A 19,678-nucleotide genomic window follows, 5' to 3' on the forward strand; every position below is an offset into this window, starting at 1 on the left:
AAAACATGCTTTAAGTTCACTTATTAGTGTCGCTAGTAAGCTCACATTGACATTGTAATGAAGTTACTGTGAAAACTCCCCAGTCGCCACACTCTAGCATCTGTTCAGAAAGACAGAGGGAGAATTTAGCACGGCCGATGCATCTAACCAGCACATCTTTCAGACTGTGGGAGGAAACCGGAGCATTGAAAATTAAATTCCTTCCATACACTTGCACCTACCAGGATGACCTTTCTTCAAGATATTTCTTGTTGAGAAAAACATCACAGACACGGGGAGAACATGCAGACTCCACACAGAGAGTGACCCAAGCCTGGAACTGAACCCAGGTGCCTGATGCTGTAAGGCAGCAGTGCTAACCACTGTGTCACCATGTCACCGGTGCCACACTAATGCAAAATTGCCCCCCCAGGCTACACCATTTGTAGTATTGGAAATATGGAAATGATGTTCAGAGTGTTTAGGAATGGAAGTTTATTCCTGTGATCCCCATATTTAAAGGGTTCACATTTCAACAAGGTTTCAAGAGGTGTTTAAAGTCTTCTCAGTTGAGAGGGAGTGACAATCAAAGGGAAAGTTGATCCATATTGTTCTCACTCACCCACCTGCCCCAATCCCCACTAGCTGGGAAAACAGAGGTGTGACTGAAGATCGGGGAAAAAAAATCAACATGCGAACCCTCTCTATTAGAGAGTTGTCTCCATCGTAAAAGATACTCCAGGGAAGAAGGCAATTCATATTTGGCAAGATACCATACTTGAAAACTAATTTCCTTCCATATAATTGCATCCACCAGGATGACTTTTCTCCCAGATATTTTTTGTTGAGAAAAGCAATTATGATTTTATATCTAAAATAACTTTTGTAATGTAGGTACAAATTAGTCGGAACAGGAAATGGCCATTAGACTCAATAAGCCTTCTCCATTTAGCATATAATTTATTGAAAGCTTTCCCATATCTAAGCAGCACAATTTGGTTCCATCATCATTTTTCTGAGTGATGATAGCAATGGGTAATTAAGGGAAGATTCCATTTAAAGTGTTTGAGGTTGCACTCCTTTTCTGGAAGTGTCATCCTAGAAACACAATTTCCTTTAGCTTATTCCGAAGTGAAGGTTGTTGTTGCCAGCATCTGATCGACAAAGAAGGTGGCATACCATGGGACCACCTTGCCCATATGCCTTGCTTCACTCTGCAACCCTGCAGTCATAGGGTTAAAAAGCAGCCACACTCTCAGAAGTGGTTAGCACTGCTGCCTCTCAGCGCCAGGGACCTGGGTTCAATTCCCGGCTTGGATCACTATCTGTGTGGAGTTTGCATGTTCTCCCCTCATCTGCACGGGCTTCCTCCGGGTGCTCCGGTTTCCTCCCACAGTTTGATATGCTGGTTAGGTGCATTGACCCGAACAGGTGCCAGAGTGTGGCGACTAGGGGAATTTCACCGTAACTTCATTGCAATGTTAATGTAAGCCTCACTTGTGATTAATAAAAAATCTTTACTTTTTAAAATGGCCCAGCTTGGTTTGATACAATAGGTACAAATATAATTCTTCTGTGTGGTCAAGCATCTTAAGAGGGCGTGTCATTCAAGGGAAATGCAAACATCTTATGCCATGTTTGCCAATTTGTTTGATTGGCACCTCTCCAAGCTTGGCCACACACTTAAGTTTCCTACGTTCTGTCAGCTTTGAGAATTATTTCTTATCGGGAATTGCAAACATTGGGTAGTCTACTAAATATCGGAAATATGTCAAAGGGAAATCCCACTTATTGTCAGTGGCAAATTGCCACAAAGATTAAGGAGAGAGAGGGAAAAAAAAGGCAAAGTAAAGCACTTTGACTTCTCGGGAGCTTTATACAATCTTGAGATATTCCTAAACACTTTACAGCCAATGAAACATATTCAAAGTATAATCACTGATAGAAGTCTACAAGGCAATGAGGGGCATGGATAGAGTGGATAGTCAGAGGCTTTTTCCCAGGGTGGAACAGTCAATTACTAGGGGGCACAGGTTTGAGGTGCAAAGGGCAAAGTTTAAAAGAGATGTTTGAGGCAAGATTTTTCACACAGAGGCTGGTGGGTGCCTGGAACTCTCTGCTCCAGGTAATGGAAGCAGGTACGATAGTGACTTTTATGAGGCACCTTGACAAATACGTGAATGCGATGGGAATAGAAGGATACGGTCCCCAGAAAGGCGGGGGGGGGGGAGGGGTTTAGTTCAGATGGGCAGCATGGTCGGTGCAGGCTTGCAGCTGAAGGGCCTGTTCCTGTGCTGTAATTTTCTTTGTAACGTGGGAAACACGGAAGCTCCTCCCACGAACGGCAATATGGTAATAACTTGTTCTTAATCTGAGAGATTTTGTTTGAGGGATAAATATTGAATGCCAGAGAAGACACCTTTCCTTTTCTTTAAATGCTGCCATGAGATCTGCCACATCCAGAATATCAGGTCGTTACTATATTGCTGTTGGTGGAAGCTTGCTGTGTGCTCTAAACTGAAGTTAAGTAAGAAGGATTTCCTGTTGGATCCTTGGTCTCCATACCTCAATACTGGGCAGGAAAGGAGACACATCCTGGCCGATAGGGACTAAGAGCTCAACTAAGAGAATACCTCGAGTTAATACTCCAAATCTTATCCATTAACTATTAAACTAAACAAAATACTGTGGAAATCTGAAATAAAAGCAGAAGAAAACCTCAGCTGCTCTGGCAGCGTCTGTAGAGAGAGAAAAAAGAATTAATGTTGGAGTTTGTATGACTTCTTTGGAACTCTTGAGAATGATGTTGATGGTGGGGGGGGCGAAATCAGCAATGGCAATGCCATTGAATGTTAAGGGGTGATGGTTAGATTCTCTCTTGTCGAAGAGGATCAGGGCCTGGCATGTGTGTGCCAGGAAAGTTACTTGCCACATCTGATTTTTTTTCTCTAGGTCTTGCTGCATTTGAACATGGACTGCTTCAGTGTCTGAGGAGTTGTGAATGGTGCTGAACATGGCGCGAACATCCCCACTTCTGACCTTATGATGGAGGGAAGGTCATTGATAAAGCAGCTGAAAATGGTTGGGTCTAGGATACCACCCTGAGGAACTCAGTACAGCACAGGAAACAGGCCCTTCGGCCCTCCAAAACTCCTGCAGTGATGTCCTGAGGCTGAGATGATCGATCACAACTATCTTCCCTTGTGCTGGGTATAACTCCAACAAGTGGAGAGTTTTTCCCCGAATTGCCATTGACTCCAGTTTTGCTAGGGTTCCTTCACTCGGTCACTGTTAATGACCCCTTCCATCACTTCACTGATGATCAAGAGGAGACTGATGGGGCGGTAATTGACTAGATTAGATTTGTCCTGTTTCTTGTGTACAGGATATACATGGAGAATTTTCCACATTGCCAGGTAGATGTCAGTGCTGTAACTGTACTGGAACAATTTGACTAGGTGTGGCAATTTCTGAAGCACAAATCTTCAGGACTATAGCTGGAATATTGTCAAGGCCCAGTGATATCCAGTGCCTCCAGCCATTTTGTGATATTACACGGAGTGAATCAAGTTGGTTAAAAACTGATATCCAGGATGTTGGGGACCTCCAGAGAAGGCCCTTCACTATGGTCTGACTGGCTATAAGCAATGCTGGCTAGCTGACCTTTCCCAATTTTAGTTCACCTGTCAGCATATCTGAGCATTCAGAAGTATGCTTCACACTGGTCTGCACACTGCAATCATGGGGTCAGAAAGCAGCAGGTCTGTGGGCAGCCTGTAGTGCAACATACAGGCATGGCCTAATTGTACATTGTAAATCCCTTACCAGAAAGTTGAGAGCTCAAACGGTGCAACAGACCTGTCCACATAACCTCAAGGAAACCTGCAATGAAAGCGATCATTGCACTTTGATGTCTGTCTGTTCAGTTGGATGCTAGTATCTGAAGTAGAGCAGAAAGGTCTTCTCATGCCCTGGCCCACATTCTACCCTCAACTCTCAGCACGGAAATCAGAGGATTTATTCATTTACTGTTCATGAGACACAGCCGTGCAAACTTGCTGCCAAACAGTCGTGACGACATTTCAAAAGTAATCAATTGATTGTAATGCTTTTTTGGAACGTTCCTGCTTTATCCATGAGCAATTCCATAGGGGAAATTTGCTGTTTTGTACTGTACATTCACATCTTACAAAATTAATCAACATCCATTATTTTTTGTTAGTATTTGCAGAACATATTACTCTTAAATATAGCCAGTGCTCCATACACAGAGGAAAATGTCTAACCTTTACAATGCCATTGATTAAGGCATTGATGGATGGTTTGATGTAGCCTTTACTTGTGATTAGGCAGAGTGTATATTGAAAGTAGCCTGCAGGACCAGAGTGGGTGTGAGTACCACTCAAGACAACATTGTCCTGTCTGTACAGATCCTTGTATTTGCTCTTCAGTTTTTTTAGAACCTAAAATAGACAACATTATTCATATTAGATTAAATATGACATAACTAGCTCAAAGAAATTATATTGAGTAACCTGTTGGTGATACATTTTTGAACATAAAGGCAAAATAAGAGCAATTGTATTTCCTTTTTAATGGGATTGAATTTATAAGACACTAGCATCTAGTTCATTTTAGAGTTTCCAGTAATTTTATCAATACAGAACAAACGGGCAGCCCGCTGGCACAACGATTAGTACTGCTACTTTGCAGCTCCAGGGACCAGAGTTCAATTGCAGCCTTCGGTCACTGTCTCTGTGGAGCTTGCACGCTATCCCTGTGTCTCTGCAGAGTTTCCTCTGGGTGCTCCAGTTTCCTCCCACACTCCAGAGGTGTGCAGGTTAGGTGGATCAGCCATGCTAAATTGCTCTTTAGTGTCCCAAGATGTGTAGGTCAGATGGTAAATATGTGGGGTTGTGGTGATAAAGTGGGGAGAGGGCCCGGGCAAGATACTCTGTCAGAGAGTTGGTGCAGACTCAATGGGCCAAATGGCCTCCTCTGTACTGTAGGGATTGTATGAATGGATCACCAGGAACATATGACACAGAGTATATTGATTCAGATTATAAATGACATTGATGATGTAATACAACAATAGTTGAGGAAAATAGCTAAATACATACATTAACATGTATGAAACTTCTAAAATAAGGTGTAAATGCACAATGCTAAGTTAGAATTGCTAAGACAAGCTCAATAATTTTGTACTATGACTTTTAATGTTTGAACAGTGACACAATAAAGGCTACTTTCACACTGTTCAGCAGGTAAAGGTCTATAATAGTTCTAAGGAAAAGAGAAGGAAATTTTGGGACATATTTAAAAATCCAAAGCGTAGTCCAAGATTAATATCAATGCACGAGCTACAGTGAAAAGACTGAGCAGATTGTTCTACCTGCTTGGCAAGATGAAAACGCATGAAGCCTTTATGGCACCAACTCTAGAAACAGATAAATACCCCGTGATGGCCACATCTGAGCTTGTAGAAATGCTGGGAAGGGGGGTGGGGGGGCGGGGGGAAGAAATTCAACTCATTCCCGGTTCCAGCAGAAAATGGGTGGTGCAATCTGGCCAGGGCCATGGGGGAAAAGGTAATTAAGGCTGGTCTAGCCGGTGACGCACATATCTCACAAATGATTTTTTTTTTAAGATACGGAGCTCCACTGCCAGTCATCAGCCTGGGGCCTGATCTGTACAATCTCAGCGAGTTCTGGACACCACTTGGGTGTCCCAATTAATACAGCTTGCCAGTACTACCCTGACATATCGTGTTTCAGGATCGTGTTCCAATTCTGAGTTAGTCATTGTACTATGAAGGGGGACATGATTGCATCAGAGAGGATGCAGAGGAGATTCACCAGGTTGTTGCCTGGGCTGGGGTGTTTCAGCGACGTCGGGAGGTTGAATTGACTGGGGTTGTTTTCCTTAACGCGGAGAAGGCTGAAGGGGAACATGATCGAGACGTACAAAATTTTGAAGGACGTGGATAGGGTAGGTAGAAAGAAACTTTCCCTTCAATGGAGGGGCTCAATAACCAGAGGGCATGGATTTAAGGTAAGGAGCAGGAGATTTGAGGTAAACCTTTTTTGTCCAGTGGGTGGTGGGAATCTGGTACACTGCCTCAAATAGGAACCCCCCCCACAACAATATTTAAGAAGCAGTTAGATGAGCACTTCAAACTCCATATCATACGAGACTACAGACCAAGCGCTGGAAAACGGGATTGAAATTGATAGATGCGTGATGCCCAGAAAAGGTATGTTGGGCCAAAAGGCCTCTCTGTGTTGTAAACACTATGACTCTATGGCCCATGCTCTTGATTTTGGATGAGGATGGAGGCAACTTCAAAGTTGGGGGGGGTGGGGCAGGAAGAGCCCAGGCCAGCAGCAACCTGCAATACTCTTCTGGTACCACAGAAATGGAACATTTGAAAGGTTTGCTCACCTTTCTCTGAAGGGCCCACTAATCATTAAAATACAGCTGAGGTCAGGTTGCAGAGGCAGAAAGGAAGCAGGAAATACTTCAGTCGAGGTGGGTACAAGAGCTCATGCTTACCTCTAATCTGAGCTTCTGAGATACCATTCCAATGTCCGCACTGACAAACACAACTGTCCTGTTTGGGTCTGCAACAATAAAAGCTCGACTGTATAGGCGGTTATGGAGGCCTGCAGCCGTCTGCTCCGGATTGGCATATCCCATCTGCACAATAGCAAAAGCAAGTGTTTACTGCTTGAAAATCATGAGGCACTTTCCTTTGATTCACATCAGAATGATACTGATTGGCCTTTCATATTGTTAGTAGTTGTTGTTCACCTGGTAGTTCTCACTGCCAGTGCAAAAAGCTGATTCTGTCACCTTCGCTCCTTTGAGGTGTAGCAAGTCTGGTGTTTACAGAGCGACTTAATTGTAGTTCAGAGAAATTTATTTTGTAAGCTGAGAGATCTTCGCCCTGTTTGCTGTATTCATGCAAAGACCTCATTTTTAAGATATTTCTGCCTATGCAAATACATTTGAAAGCTAGACCATAGGAATTAACTAACATTGTTAAACTTGATTACATTTTAAAACTCAGAAGGCTAAAGGTTAGCTGCAAATTGACTGCAATCCTGGAGATTACACAACAGGCAAAAGAATTTTGATAACATCAGCTGTAAGACCTCTTTTCTCCAGACAGTGACAGACTGCGAAGGACACTCACAATAACAAGACAAGGATTAAAATATAGTTTGGAACTGCGTGATCAGTACAGCGGCTGGCAATAAAAGCCAATCTCTCCAAGTTTGCTTGCTCTTTTCTGCTTTGCTCATGTTAATTTAATTCTTTTAACTTCCGCTCAATAAAATAAGTTATTTTTAAATTTTGTACCAAGTGCTGTTCTCTCGTCTATTCGAATGAATGAATGGAGCCTACATAAGCTTTGGGAAACTTAAGGGAACCCTGTATCGGATAACTATTACGTTTTTGCCCAATGCCGATCAAGCTTCAAAAGGTTCCGTGTGCACCAGCTGGGGCTATAACAGTGCGAGGTGCAATAGTGGGAGAAACACTTTTCTTCCTCCCCCTTGACATGGCTTTCAACACAACCATATCTCTGACAGCTGGAAGGATTGGACATGAATTGAGCTTGGAAGTTGTCAGAGGAGTTGCTGGCAGGGTTTGAGTCTAAAGCACGAGGTATTAAGGGTTATGGGGAAAAAGCAGGTAAGTGGAACTGATCCACTTCAGATCAGCCATGATCTTATTGAATGGCGGGGCAGGCTCGAAGGGCTAGATGGCCTAATCCTGCTCCTGTTTCTTATGTTCTTAAGTATTTTTATTTTAAAAGCAATGCTCTCGTGAGAAGCATGCCGATTCACGCATGTGAGCATGTCTGCGTTTGCACTGTTGATTAGGTTCAAAGACTGAAGATGGAAATCTTCTGCCCAAAATGATAGGGCAATTTCACCACTCCCAAACATGGAATGACTTATTTAAAACTGCACTTAGGCTAATCTGGGGCAGCTGGTTGAAAAAGATTGCAGGAGGGAAGCAGGGAGCAAGGGTCTCTAATCTGTGGACAGATTTGGTACAGAAGATCAAGAGATAAAGAGGGCAGATTCCACCTGAACAAAGCTGTCAGCAGTAACCTAGCAGCAGGAAGAGAGAACGCTGTGGACGGGAGTTTTAAACCAAATTCAGAGTCTGTCGGAAATCCCCACGCAGCAAGTATTTAAAAATAAGTACAGTGAAAGAGTCTGAAACAGTCAGCCCAAATGTTTTACAGGAAAAAAACATTAACCTTGACAACGTAGATAAAGAGTTGAGATGGAAAGCAAAGGCACTGAGCTGTGTTTATGTATTTATGAAGAAAATGTTAGAAATAGAGAACAAGAGACTCTAATTGCAATAACAGGATACAATGGTTATCACTGCTGCCTCACAACCCTAGGCACCCGGATTCTATTTCAGGCTCAGGTCACTGTCTGTGTGGAGTTTGCACGTTCTCCCCATGCCTGCGTGGGTTTCCCCCCAGGTGCTCTGGTTTCCTCCCACAGTCTGAAAGATGCACTGGTTAGGTGCATTGGCCATGCTAAATTCTTCCTCAGTGCACCCGAACAGGTGCTGGAGTGTGGCAACGAAGGGATTTTCATAGTTACTTCATTGCAGTGTTAAGGTGAGCCTACTTATGACACTAATAAATAAACTTTAAATAATGTTGTACTGTTTGTAGAAAAGTGGCAGAAACAAGACAGGACTGAACTAAACTAAACTGGCAAAATAACTTTCAAGGGAGGGAGAGTGTGTTGTGATGGCCTGGATATTTAAGGATATTGATAAGGCGATTGAAAGGATGGTGTAAATTGATAATGCTGCTCAGATAGAGTCCATCTGTATAGAATTAACACATAGCGATGATATTATTTTGGAAGCAAATTTTATGGTCAAAGTAGGAAAGGTTTTTAGAATGCATCCTAGATTATTACCTTAATCACAATGTTATACATCTAAGAAGAACACAATGTTAGATTTAGTACTAAGAAAACAAGATGCACATGAGACCACTGGGTAGATAATTGGAGAACCAGATTCACATTGGAAATACAAAAAGGAAAATGCAAAGTCAAGATAACTACTGAACTGGGAACAAGTTTATTTCTGTGATGTGAAAGAGCACACTGTCCAGAATCACTGACGGGAACAAACACCAAACCAGCAGGGGGAGGTATTTAATAACCACACGGATATAGGGCAGGGTAAACACTTCCGAGTAATCAGTACAGCGGATTGTCAAAAGCTGGGATTCCCTGGATAAACAGAGGGATTAGAGTAAAAAGCAGCACAGTAGAGATGCAAAGTGGAGAGGGATTAGGAAAGCAAAGAGACAGCACGTGAAAATAATAGTGGGCAACAAAGGTTTGGGGGTGGGGGAGGCAGGGGCTTTTAAAGAGTACGATAAGTAAAAGGACATCAAAGGAGGGGTGGGACAATCTGGAGATAGTATCTAGTACTTGAGAGTAATGTATTGATACATACTTTGCCTTCATTTTGAATGGGAGTGGAACAATGTGGGTGACTGAGACATCTACAGATTTGCCACTAATGAACATTAGGATTCAAAATGAAGTTATTTTTAGAAAATGAAAAGGAAAATTAAAATGTTTTTAGACATGTCTTTTTCTATTAATTTACGAGATGCAGGCGTCACTGGATAAGCTAATATTATCCATCTCTAATAGCTCTTGAGGTGGTGACGGTGAGCTACGTTCTTGAAATTATAGTCCATATAGTGTAGGTAAAGCCATATAGAATCACCGTATCCCTACAGTGCAGAATGAGACCATTTGGCCCATTTAAGTCTGCACCAACTCTCAGAGCATCTTATCCAGGCCCCTTCCCCTTAACCCCATGGCTAATCCATCTAACCTACACATCTTTGGACTGAGCGAGGAAAGCGGAACCCCACAAAGACACAAACTCAACACAGAATCATCCAAGGCCAGAATTGAACCTGCGTCCCTGGAGCAGTGTTAACCACAGTGCCACTGCATTGCCTGTGCCACCATGCTGCTAGAGATAACAGAGGGATTGAGGATATAGTAGAGGCAGGAATTATAAACCATAAAAATCTTCTTAAGTACAAATTGTCCCTATAGTAGCAGCAAGTGCTAAACGCCAGTTCCTGAAAGGAGAGATGGATAACCCAGGAAAATGTAGGCCCGTTCAGCTTGTCTAGGTATCGAGTAACTTCCAGACCATTATATCTGATGAAATTAGTGAAAATGTGGAAAGGTTTGGGCCATTCCAGTAGAATCAACACAGAGCTGTAAAGAGTAGCCTGTGCTGGACTAATCTACTCAAAGCTTTCAAAGCAATCAGAGTGTATAAAGTGAGCGCAATGTCTCTTCTTCCTGGACTTTCAGAAGGCACTTGATAAGATACCATAAAAGCTCAAGAGAAATGTAATAGCTTGGATAGGGCAATGAGAAAAGGACAAAACACAAGCTTAGAGCAGCAAGAGTTAGTCAGTGGAATATCTCAAGAAGCTGTTCCACAACGTCTTTTCTTCTGGACAAAGGCTTTTCTTCTCTATGTTTTGGACGTCGATGCAAAAGGAATGATGGCTTGCTGATTATGTTAGACTAGGGGGTGGCTAATTGGAATGTTCCACAAAGGAGGATCCCTCACATGCTGGTGCTTATCCCAGTTCCAAGCACAGTTTGTATAACATCACTCACTCAGTTCTGTAAACGCCCCAATACATTCTTTTTGTCATATATTTACTGTGTGGAGAAACCATGCATTGCCCTAATCCTTCATACAACGTGCCCCGTATCTCACTACACCTGCACAATCTAAGGTTTCTGGCGAGGAGTCATCCTAACCCTGCAAAAACGTAATGCTGGCTAAATGTATGGAACTGTCTAACAACTGTGAGGAAGAACGCAGGAGGATAGCAAACTTGGCAGGTGCTGTGTCCCGTACAAGGCAGAGAAACATGTATAGGCTATCATTTCAGTTCTTTTTTAAAAGCCACAAAGCCTCGCCTATACACTGCCTGGTCAGAATCTTAACAGACTGAAGGGGCAGTAGGATCTGGAGGTGTGGAAACATTTATTTTGAAAACTGGGAGTTAAGGCAGCCAGAACAATAATGAAAACCTGAGCTTCTGAGTTTATACACAAACATTGAATTAAAAAAAAACAAGGAAATAAACCAAATTTTGTACAAAGCTACTGAACAGGTCATAGTATCTCAAATAAAACAATCCTAGAGTCAAAGGGATTGTACAAGGATTTATCGGAACGAAAGTAGGAAAAATTGCAGTGACAAAACTAAGACTTTATTTGATTTGATTTATTCTTGTCACATTTATTAATATATAGTGTAAAGTATTGTTTCTTGCATGCTATGCAAAGCATACTGTTTATAGACAAGAAAACAAGAGAGTGTGCAGAATGTAGTGTTACAGTCCTTCACTCTCAAATTCTCTGACTTATGAGAAGGAAATGTAAGGAATTGGAGGCAGCCTCGTGATACGAGGTGGAACTTGGCTGGAAGGTAGGAGACAGTAGGAATAATAGGCCGATTGGCAGCGTGTGATTTGCAGCATTCCCGCGGATCTGAAACAGGGCGTCAACTTTTCCGCATATTTAAATTAGGAGGCCATTCAGTCCGTTGCGTCTACATCGACAACAATCCCACCTAGGCCGTAACCCCATAGCCTGACGTATTTGCTCTACTAATTCCTCTGACGAAGGAATAAAAAATTGTATATCCATGTTTGTAGATGACCCTATATAAAGAGGCACAGCAAATATTGCTGATGGGAGGAAGAAGGTACATGCAGACACGTACTAGATTGAAGGAGTTGCCAGAACTGCCTCATAGTCAGGTAAGAGAAATTGGATTATGTTCTATATTTGAGAAACTGGGAGTGAGAAGGATTAGAGAAATGTGGCAGCAGAATCCCCAGAAGTTATGGTTACAAAAGGCAATCAAGAATGCTAAGGGCATGTTGGGGCAAATCTCAATGGGGTTTGAATACAATGGGAAGGAAGAGAGACCCCAGTTGCAAACAGCCTTCGTCAGATCCCCATCTGAAGTATTACGTTCAGTTCTGGGCACTACACTCAATCAACTGAGGATATACTGAATTTAAAGGTCATGCAGTGCAGATATATAGCAGAACCTTGTGTGTTAAATTATGAAACAGGTTGTGTAAATGTGGCTTGTAAAAGATTAAGGGTGATCTAACATAGGTACTGAAAATGAATTTTTAAAGAAAGATGCACTGGAATCGAGGAAGGAAAATTATTTCCTTTGGTGAAGGATAACAGAACAAGGTCAGTAGGGCAAGTGTTTGGTCCAACACACATCCAGGTCGCTAACCGCAGTGAGGAAGATGCCATCGTTTCCAACAGAGGAAGAGAATCACTGCGTATCATGCATGGAGCAGATTGGAGGCTACACAGATTGGATACATGGCATTGGGAGTCTGCAAGAGGTGAAAGGGAAGCCTATATTGTTACAGAATAGTTAATATGAACAAATAGTGATTCAAACAAACTAACGTACCAAAGGTAGGTCTGCTATTGGACCAGTGCAATCAGCGCGGCCAACACCAATCTGATAATAGCTTCGCGGTACTTCTGTTGGTTCTGAACCTGTAACACAAGACGAAGAATTTCAAAGGACATCAGATTGAATATCAATTTCAATAAAATCTTTGAACTCTGATCAGCTTTCCAAGATGATCATGCGGTAATCCGGTACAGTGCGATTCCCAGATACCTTACAGATCTTCAATCACCAATTTGTGAATACCCCCGACAGGAGGGGGAAAACTAAAAGGACAAACATTTCAGCAGTTAACTACAACTTTATACCAGGCTGGATTTGTGCTTCTGCCCAGAGACTCTGAACAAACTTGCTCTGACAATATTGAATTTTTTACTCCTAGCTGGAGGGCCATCGGAGAAACTACAGTCAGTGCAGAGAAACCTGTCACTGTTGGTGGAAAAAAAATGAGGAAGGGGGGGTGACCCAAGAGACCATATGAAATTAACAGGACCAAAAATATTATACTTGAGCCTTACTGTCTCACTTCACCAGTGTGGATTGTAGGAAATTCTGGCATAAATAGCACTGACTGCAATCTGTAACACAGACCTTCTACAGCTCAAGGTCATTCTGGGTGCAAAAGGTGACACCGGCTAAGCTGGTCAATTTGTGGTGCATTCCTCAATGAAGTAATCATAGATGGAGCTCATACGCTCATTGTCACTGGCTATAATTCTCCACTTGCCCTGCTGTTATTCTTCTGGACTGACACAGGGTATAGCCAGAGGACTGTGTCACGAAGACCAAACTTACCTTGGTGGTTGAAAGCAGGAGTCAGGAACTTCAAATCCTAATGGATCCTGGAGCTTTTGCACAGATCAGGTGTGAGCGGCACATGTGCAGTTTGACATCTTCATTTTTTTTGAGCCTAGCACACCAGTCCAGGAAGAGGAATAGGAATTTGGAGTGGAATGCAATTGTCAGCAAGCACCTCAGACAGGGGAGAGTGAGAGACGAGATTGAAACTTTGTGAGGTAGACCGACATTGATAGTGTCTGAATTGGACAGACTTGTAGACAGCATTCCAAAGTTAGACCTTCAAAACAGAGACTGGAATCTCTCAAGTGAGAGACAGAGTTTCAGTGAGGTTGGTTGACTCAGTATTACTAACATCTGGATGATTGTTGAGAAATCCATGGCCTCTGTCTTGGTCAAATCTGCCATTTATTGTGTAGTTTTAACGGTGCGTTTGACCACAGTTTGCTTGTACACATATTAGTCCTGAATATTAGAGTATAATTTTGATATTGAAAATTGCTTTATCTTTCTGACTTTGGGCAATGAAGTTTAATTTTATTTGTTCAAAACCCATGGAAATTTCAGGTTCTATACACTGAGTAAATCTTAAATCTTAAACTGTGCACATTTCAAACAAAACGTTATTGGTCTCGAATTAGATCTTGTCAACAATTTGGAGGTTTAACTAGGATCAGAACAACTGGAAAATTGCAAATTCTACACCCTTGTTTATAAGTCCACCAACTACAGGCCAGTCAGTTTAACCTTAATGGTGGGGAATCATCTAGAAATGAAGTTCAGGACAAAATTACGAGTCACTAGGGCAAATGCAGGTCGATTAAGGAGAGCCAGCATGGATTTGTGAATGGTAAATAGGGATTAACTAACTTGCTGGAGTTTTTTGATGAACAGGGAAGGTTGACAAGAGTAATAGAGTTGATGTGATATACATGGACTTCCAGGAGTCATTTGATAAAATGCTGCACAACTGACTTGTGGGCAACGTTAGAGCTTATGGAATGAAAAGAATAGCGATATGGATACAAATTGGCTGAGTGACAGGCAACAAAAAGCAATGGTTAATGTAACGCAATAGACGTTTCCAGGCTAGCAGATGGACTGTAGTGGAGTTCAAACTCTTGCTCTTCCTGATAAATATTTATGACCTTGACTTTGGTGTACTGGGCAAAGTTTCAAAATTTACAGATGATAAGAAACTTCAAAGCGTTGTGATCTACGAGGCAGAAGGCTGTTGTTTTTACGAGGAATGCAAGCTTCTTCAGGTACAAGGCTTAACTGACGATACCAACACGGCTTTGAGTTTTCAGATTGCTGCAGACATGCCTTTCTTACCTCATATGTTTTACTTGGAAAGAGGGCTTTCTTTCTTTACCTTTGGAGTGTGCATTCTGATCAATTAATGCAGCAGCCAGCTTTTGAGAGTTCAAAATAAAAGGTTATTTCTTCTCACACATTTATCCTGAATTGATATCTCACGCTACACTTTGAAAGATTAATGTTAATCCAGTCTCTGATTTACAATTTCCTGTCTCCCTCATGGCGGGCCGATGGCTTCTGGAATGGATTTGATGATTGAAAGTTGAAGTGAGAGTCCCGGGTCTGGTGAAGTACTGGTTTCACTTTCTTGTCATGGAATATTCAGGAGATTGGTCTGAACTTCTAAATTGGAACAGTTTAGGTACTTTGGCTACTTGACAGTTGTGTAGTTAGTCTGATTGTCAGACTGGCTGACAACTGATGGTTCTTGAAAGACAAAGGCAAAGGTTTCCATTACAGCTGCTGTCATGCCAGTGTTCTTCTGCAGTCTGCCCAGGTCTCTTCTGGGCATTGAGATAATAAAGGATCTCAGTGTCAGGAGTCAGTTTCGCTCACATTTTCAACAGCCATTATCCAGCGAGAATGGTTTCAATAATCAGACTCTGAAACTAGCTACACAACAGTCAAGTAGCCAACGTACCTAAACTGCTCCAGTGTCAAGGTTCACCTGAGAACCAACCTCCTTGATATTCCACTGTAAGAAAACTCATGAATTGCTGTGAAACCAATGTTTCACAAGGCCTGAGATCCTCACTTCAACTTCAAATGATCAAATCCATCCCAGAAGCCAATGGCCCATCATGAGGGAGATGGGAAATTGTAAATCTGAGACTGGATTAACATTAATCTGTAAAAGTGCACCGTTATTATCCATATGCAGTATGCGATGTTAATTCAGGATAAGTGCTCGAGAAGAAATAAGCTTTTATTTTCAACTCTCAAAAGCCTGCTGCTGCATTATTTAATTGGAATTATTCTCCAAGGGTAAGAAAAGGTAAAGAACCATCAATATTCAATTGGGGATCGATGGTGGTCTTTCATAGAGTCACGGATGTTTACAGCATGGAAACAGGCCCTTCGGCCCAACTTGTCTATGCTGCCTTTGTTTTTAAACCCCTAAGCTAATCCTAACTGCCTGCATTTGGCCCATATCCCTCTATACCCATCTTACCCATCTAACTGTCTAAACGCTTTTTAAAAGACAAAATTGTACCCACCTCTACTACTACTTCTGGCAGCTTGTTCCAGACACTCGCCACCCTCTGTGTGAAAAAATTGCCCCTCTGGATCCTTTTGTATCTCTCCCCCTCCACCTTAAACCTATGCCCTTGTTTTTAGGCTCCCCTACCTTTGAGAAAAGATATTGACCATCTGGTTGATCTATGCCCCTCATTACTTTATAGGCCTCTATAAGATCATCCCTCAGCCTCCTACACTTCAGAGAAAAAAGTCCCAGTCTATCTAGTCTCTCCTTATAACTCAAACCATCAAGTCCCGGTAGCATCCTAGTAAATCTCTTCTGCACTCTTTCTAGTTTAATAATATCCTTTCTATAATAGGGTGACCAAAACTGTACACATTATTCTAAATATGGCCTTACCAATGTCTTGTACAACTTCAACAAGTCGTCCCAACTCCTGTATTCAGTGTTTTGACCAATGAAACCAAGCATGCTGAATGCCTTCTTCACCACTCTGTCCACTGTGACTCCACTTTCAAGGAGCTATGAACCTGTACCTCGAGATCCCTTTGCTCTGTAACTCTCCCCAATGCCCCATCATTCTTAACTTGTGGATAACTGGTTTCATCAGCTTTCCGCTGTTAAACTGTGAGCCTGGACACAGAGTCTAGGAGTCCATTGACTCTGTATCTTTGAGTAAGCTTCGAAGAATGGCAGCAGTAAATCCCACAGATAACATTCATCTCGGCGTGTCCATTCTAAGGGGAGGCCCCCACCCATCCTTATTCAATTTGGAACTTTCCAGAAGCGTGATAGTTTGCATTGAATAAGCAAAGGTCACCTGATCTTTTGGCAGGCCATTTCAATGATTCAACAGTTTCCAGTTTAAACAAATAGAAGAAGCTTGCAAGTTAGGATCTAAATACCTTTATTGGGCAAGGCAAACTGAAGATCCAGTGTATTCATCAACACAAAGGCCTGTTTCTTGAACATACAAACACAAAATAGGAGAATTTGGCCATTCAGCCTCTCCACTCAATGCTGTCATTCAAAAAAGTCATGGCTGACCTGTGTTGAGTTTGATATTCCCTATTTACCCCGATTAACCTTCGATTCCCTTTTCAAAACAAATCTATCTACCACTGCCTTAAAAATATTCAGTCATCCGACTTCCACCACCTTCCGAGGCAGGGTGTTCCAAAGTCACACAATTCTCAGAGGAAAAGATTGTCCTCATCTCTGTCCTATAAAGGGTGACCCCTAATTTTAAAACAATGACCCCCTAGTTCTGGGCTCACTCACAAGAGGGAACATCCTTTTCACATCCACTTAGGATTTTATATACTTCAATCAGGTCGTCACTCCTCGGTCTTCTAAACTTCAGTGGAAACAAGCCCAGCCTTTCCAACCTATCCTCCTGAGATAACCTGCTCATTCCAATATCAATCTAGTAAACCTCCACTGAACCTCTTACAATGCATTTACATCCTTCCTTAAATAAGTAGACCAATGCAGCACATGGTATTTGAGATGCTGTCTCACTAATACCCCGTATAGCTGAAGCATAACAGCTTTACTTTTATGTTCGAATCCTCTCATGATAAAGGATAGGTTTCCATTAGTTTTCTTGATTGCATGATGCGCCTGCATACTAACCAACTGTGGCCCAGGCACAAGAACATCCAAATCCCACTGCATCTCGACATTCTGCAACCATTCTCCATTGAAGAAATACTGTTTTTTTTTATTCTTGCTGACAAGCGAACAACTTCATACTTTCCCAAATTATATTCTGTCTGCTAGATTTTTGACCTCTCGCTACACCTATCAAATCTATCTGCAAACTCCATCTGTCTTCTTCACAACATGCGTTCTGATCTATCATTGTATTGTCTGCAAATTTAGCTGCCGTCCTTGATTAAAGTGCTACCCCCTCCACCTTTACCTAGCTTCCTATGGATGATAGGGGTGAACTCAACGAGTCCTGATTCAAAAGATTAGTTGCAGATTGCAACAACTGGGCCAGGAACAGATTTCCTTTTGCACAACATCCCAACCAGATTTCTATCATGCAGTCACACCAGCTTCGCAGCCTGAAGGCACAAAGAAGTCAAAATCAATTGGTTCAATTGAATTAAGATCACAAGTTCCAACCCACTTTGATGACTTTTAGGTTTTACCCCAACAATTCCATATTGGAAGCTACTCTATATTAAAAAGATCGCAATGTCTGTGTAGATGACATGTTAAGGGTCTGATCTGCTTTTTTTGGTTGGATATGTAACATCCTGCGGAACTAGCTTCAAACAGAGCAAAATTCAAACAACAAACAAAAATCGATGATTTGGTCACTCATTCCTGCGTTTGTGAGATGTTGCTTTGAGTACATTGGCTTCTGTGTCCATTGATATCAGCAGTGACTGCGCTTCCAAACTAATTGTTTGTGAATTACTTTGCAATGTTCTCAGGATATGATAAGATGTTGTAGTAATGCAGGTTTGTTGTTTCTTAGACAATACAATATTAACTATTGGTGGAATAGCTTCCTGATGCAAACATTTTGTTTCTCACTTTGTAGCACAATTTGCTGTTGAGCTTTTCCCCAGTCACGATAGTCAAAACACTTTGAGAATGGTTTCCCTAACCTACTTACCCTCATCATTGACGAAGAAAAGAACAACGAAGGCCACAGCCACTAATGTCATGAGCGTAAACAGCACGCTCAGCACAATTTCCAGTGTTGTACATTTGGAACCCATTCCACAGATCAAACCTGATGAGAAATAAAACAATTAGATCCAGTGTAGTAACCTAATCCACTCAAAAAGGGGCAATTTGCATTACAACACTGCAATGACTGATAGTGTTAGGGTGCCAAATCAAAACCCCAATGTATATTCTGAAGCCAGACTAGATCCCAACAATTTTTCCATCTTGGCATAAATGTAAGAATAAGATGTTTCCCTCCAGGCATGATTCTAATGACAAACTAGGGAGCTTTCATTGAAACAAACTTTATCGAATAACAAAGTCTTAACTATAAAAAATGAATTTGTTTAACATCTAACAGTTGAGCAATGCTTAAAATGAAAACAAAAACTCTACTGCTAACCTATCACCATTCCAATGAAGCAAAATTTCTCTTATAGACTTAAAAAGGCACTTTAAATACAGTTAGCAAAATACATGTATAAATGCTTTAACCTTTGTTAACAGTCTTGGAGTTTTCAAAGAGAGAGAGGGAGAGAATGAGTTTCAGAAGCTTGCATGAGACCTCTGACTTCAAGCAATTCCATTCTAAAATTGAAACTAAAACCAGCACAGAATCCTTGTTACAGACCTAGCTTCTCCTTAATTGAATTTGAACTCAATTGGATTTGAACCCATATCCCCAGATACTAGTCCAGTGGCAAAGAAGGCTAATGGGATGCTGGCCTTCATAGCGAGGGGGATTGAATATAAAAGTAGGGAGGTCTTGCTGCAGCTGTATAGGGCACTGGTGAGGCCGCAGCTGGAGTAGTGTGTGCAGTTTTGGTTGCCGCACTTACGCAAGGATATTTTGACCTTGGAGGGAGTGCAGAGGAGGTTTACTAGGCTGATGCTGGAGTTGAGGGGGTTGAGCTATGAGGAGAGGCTGAATAAACTAGGCTTGTACTCGTTAGAGTTTAGAAGAATGAGGGGAGATCTCATTGAGACGTATAAGATGATGAATGGGATGGATAGGATAGAGGCGGAGAGACTCTTCCCGCTCAGAAAGGACAGTAGGACTAGGGGGCACAGCCTCAAGACAAAGGGGGGGCGGTTTAGAACGGAGTTGAGGAGGAACTTCTTCACTCAAAAGGT

The 19,678-nt window shown here is 41.9% G+C and overlaps 1 protein-coding gene across 1 annotated transcript in view; it reads right to left on the reverse strand.

Annotated features, from left to right (window-relative positions):
• The window catches only part of asah2 (N-acylsphingosine amidohydrolase 2), a 92,264-nt gene extending 73,670 nt beyond the window's left edge, over positions 1–18,594 (reverse strand). Inside the window, exons 1-6 of the mRNA XM_080205247.1 lie at positions 18,489–18,594; positions 18,393–18,401; positions 13,687–13,692; positions 12,535–12,623; positions 6,535–6,678; positions 4,266–4,442 (exon numbers count right to left, since the gene is read on the reverse strand). Coding sequence (XP_080061373.1) covers positions 4,266–4,442; positions 6,535–6,678; positions 12,535–12,623; positions 13,687–13,692; positions 18,393–18,401; positions 18,489–18,594 — 531 coding nt within the window. The remainder of the gene's footprint in view (positions 1–4,265; positions 4,443–6,534; positions 6,679–12,534; positions 12,624–13,686; positions 13,693–18,392; positions 18,402–18,488) is intronic.
• Positions 18,595–19,678: the final 1,084 nt, after the last annotated feature.

Source organism: Carcharhinus amblyrhynchos, chromosome 17 (genome assembly GCF_965287045.1).
Source record: "Carcharhinus amblyrhynchos chromosome 17, sCarAmb.v2.hapA, whole genome shotgun sequence".
NCBI lineage: Eukaryota > Metazoa > Chordata > Chondrichthyes > Carcharhiniformes > Carcharhinidae > Carcharhinus > Carcharhinus amblyrhynchos.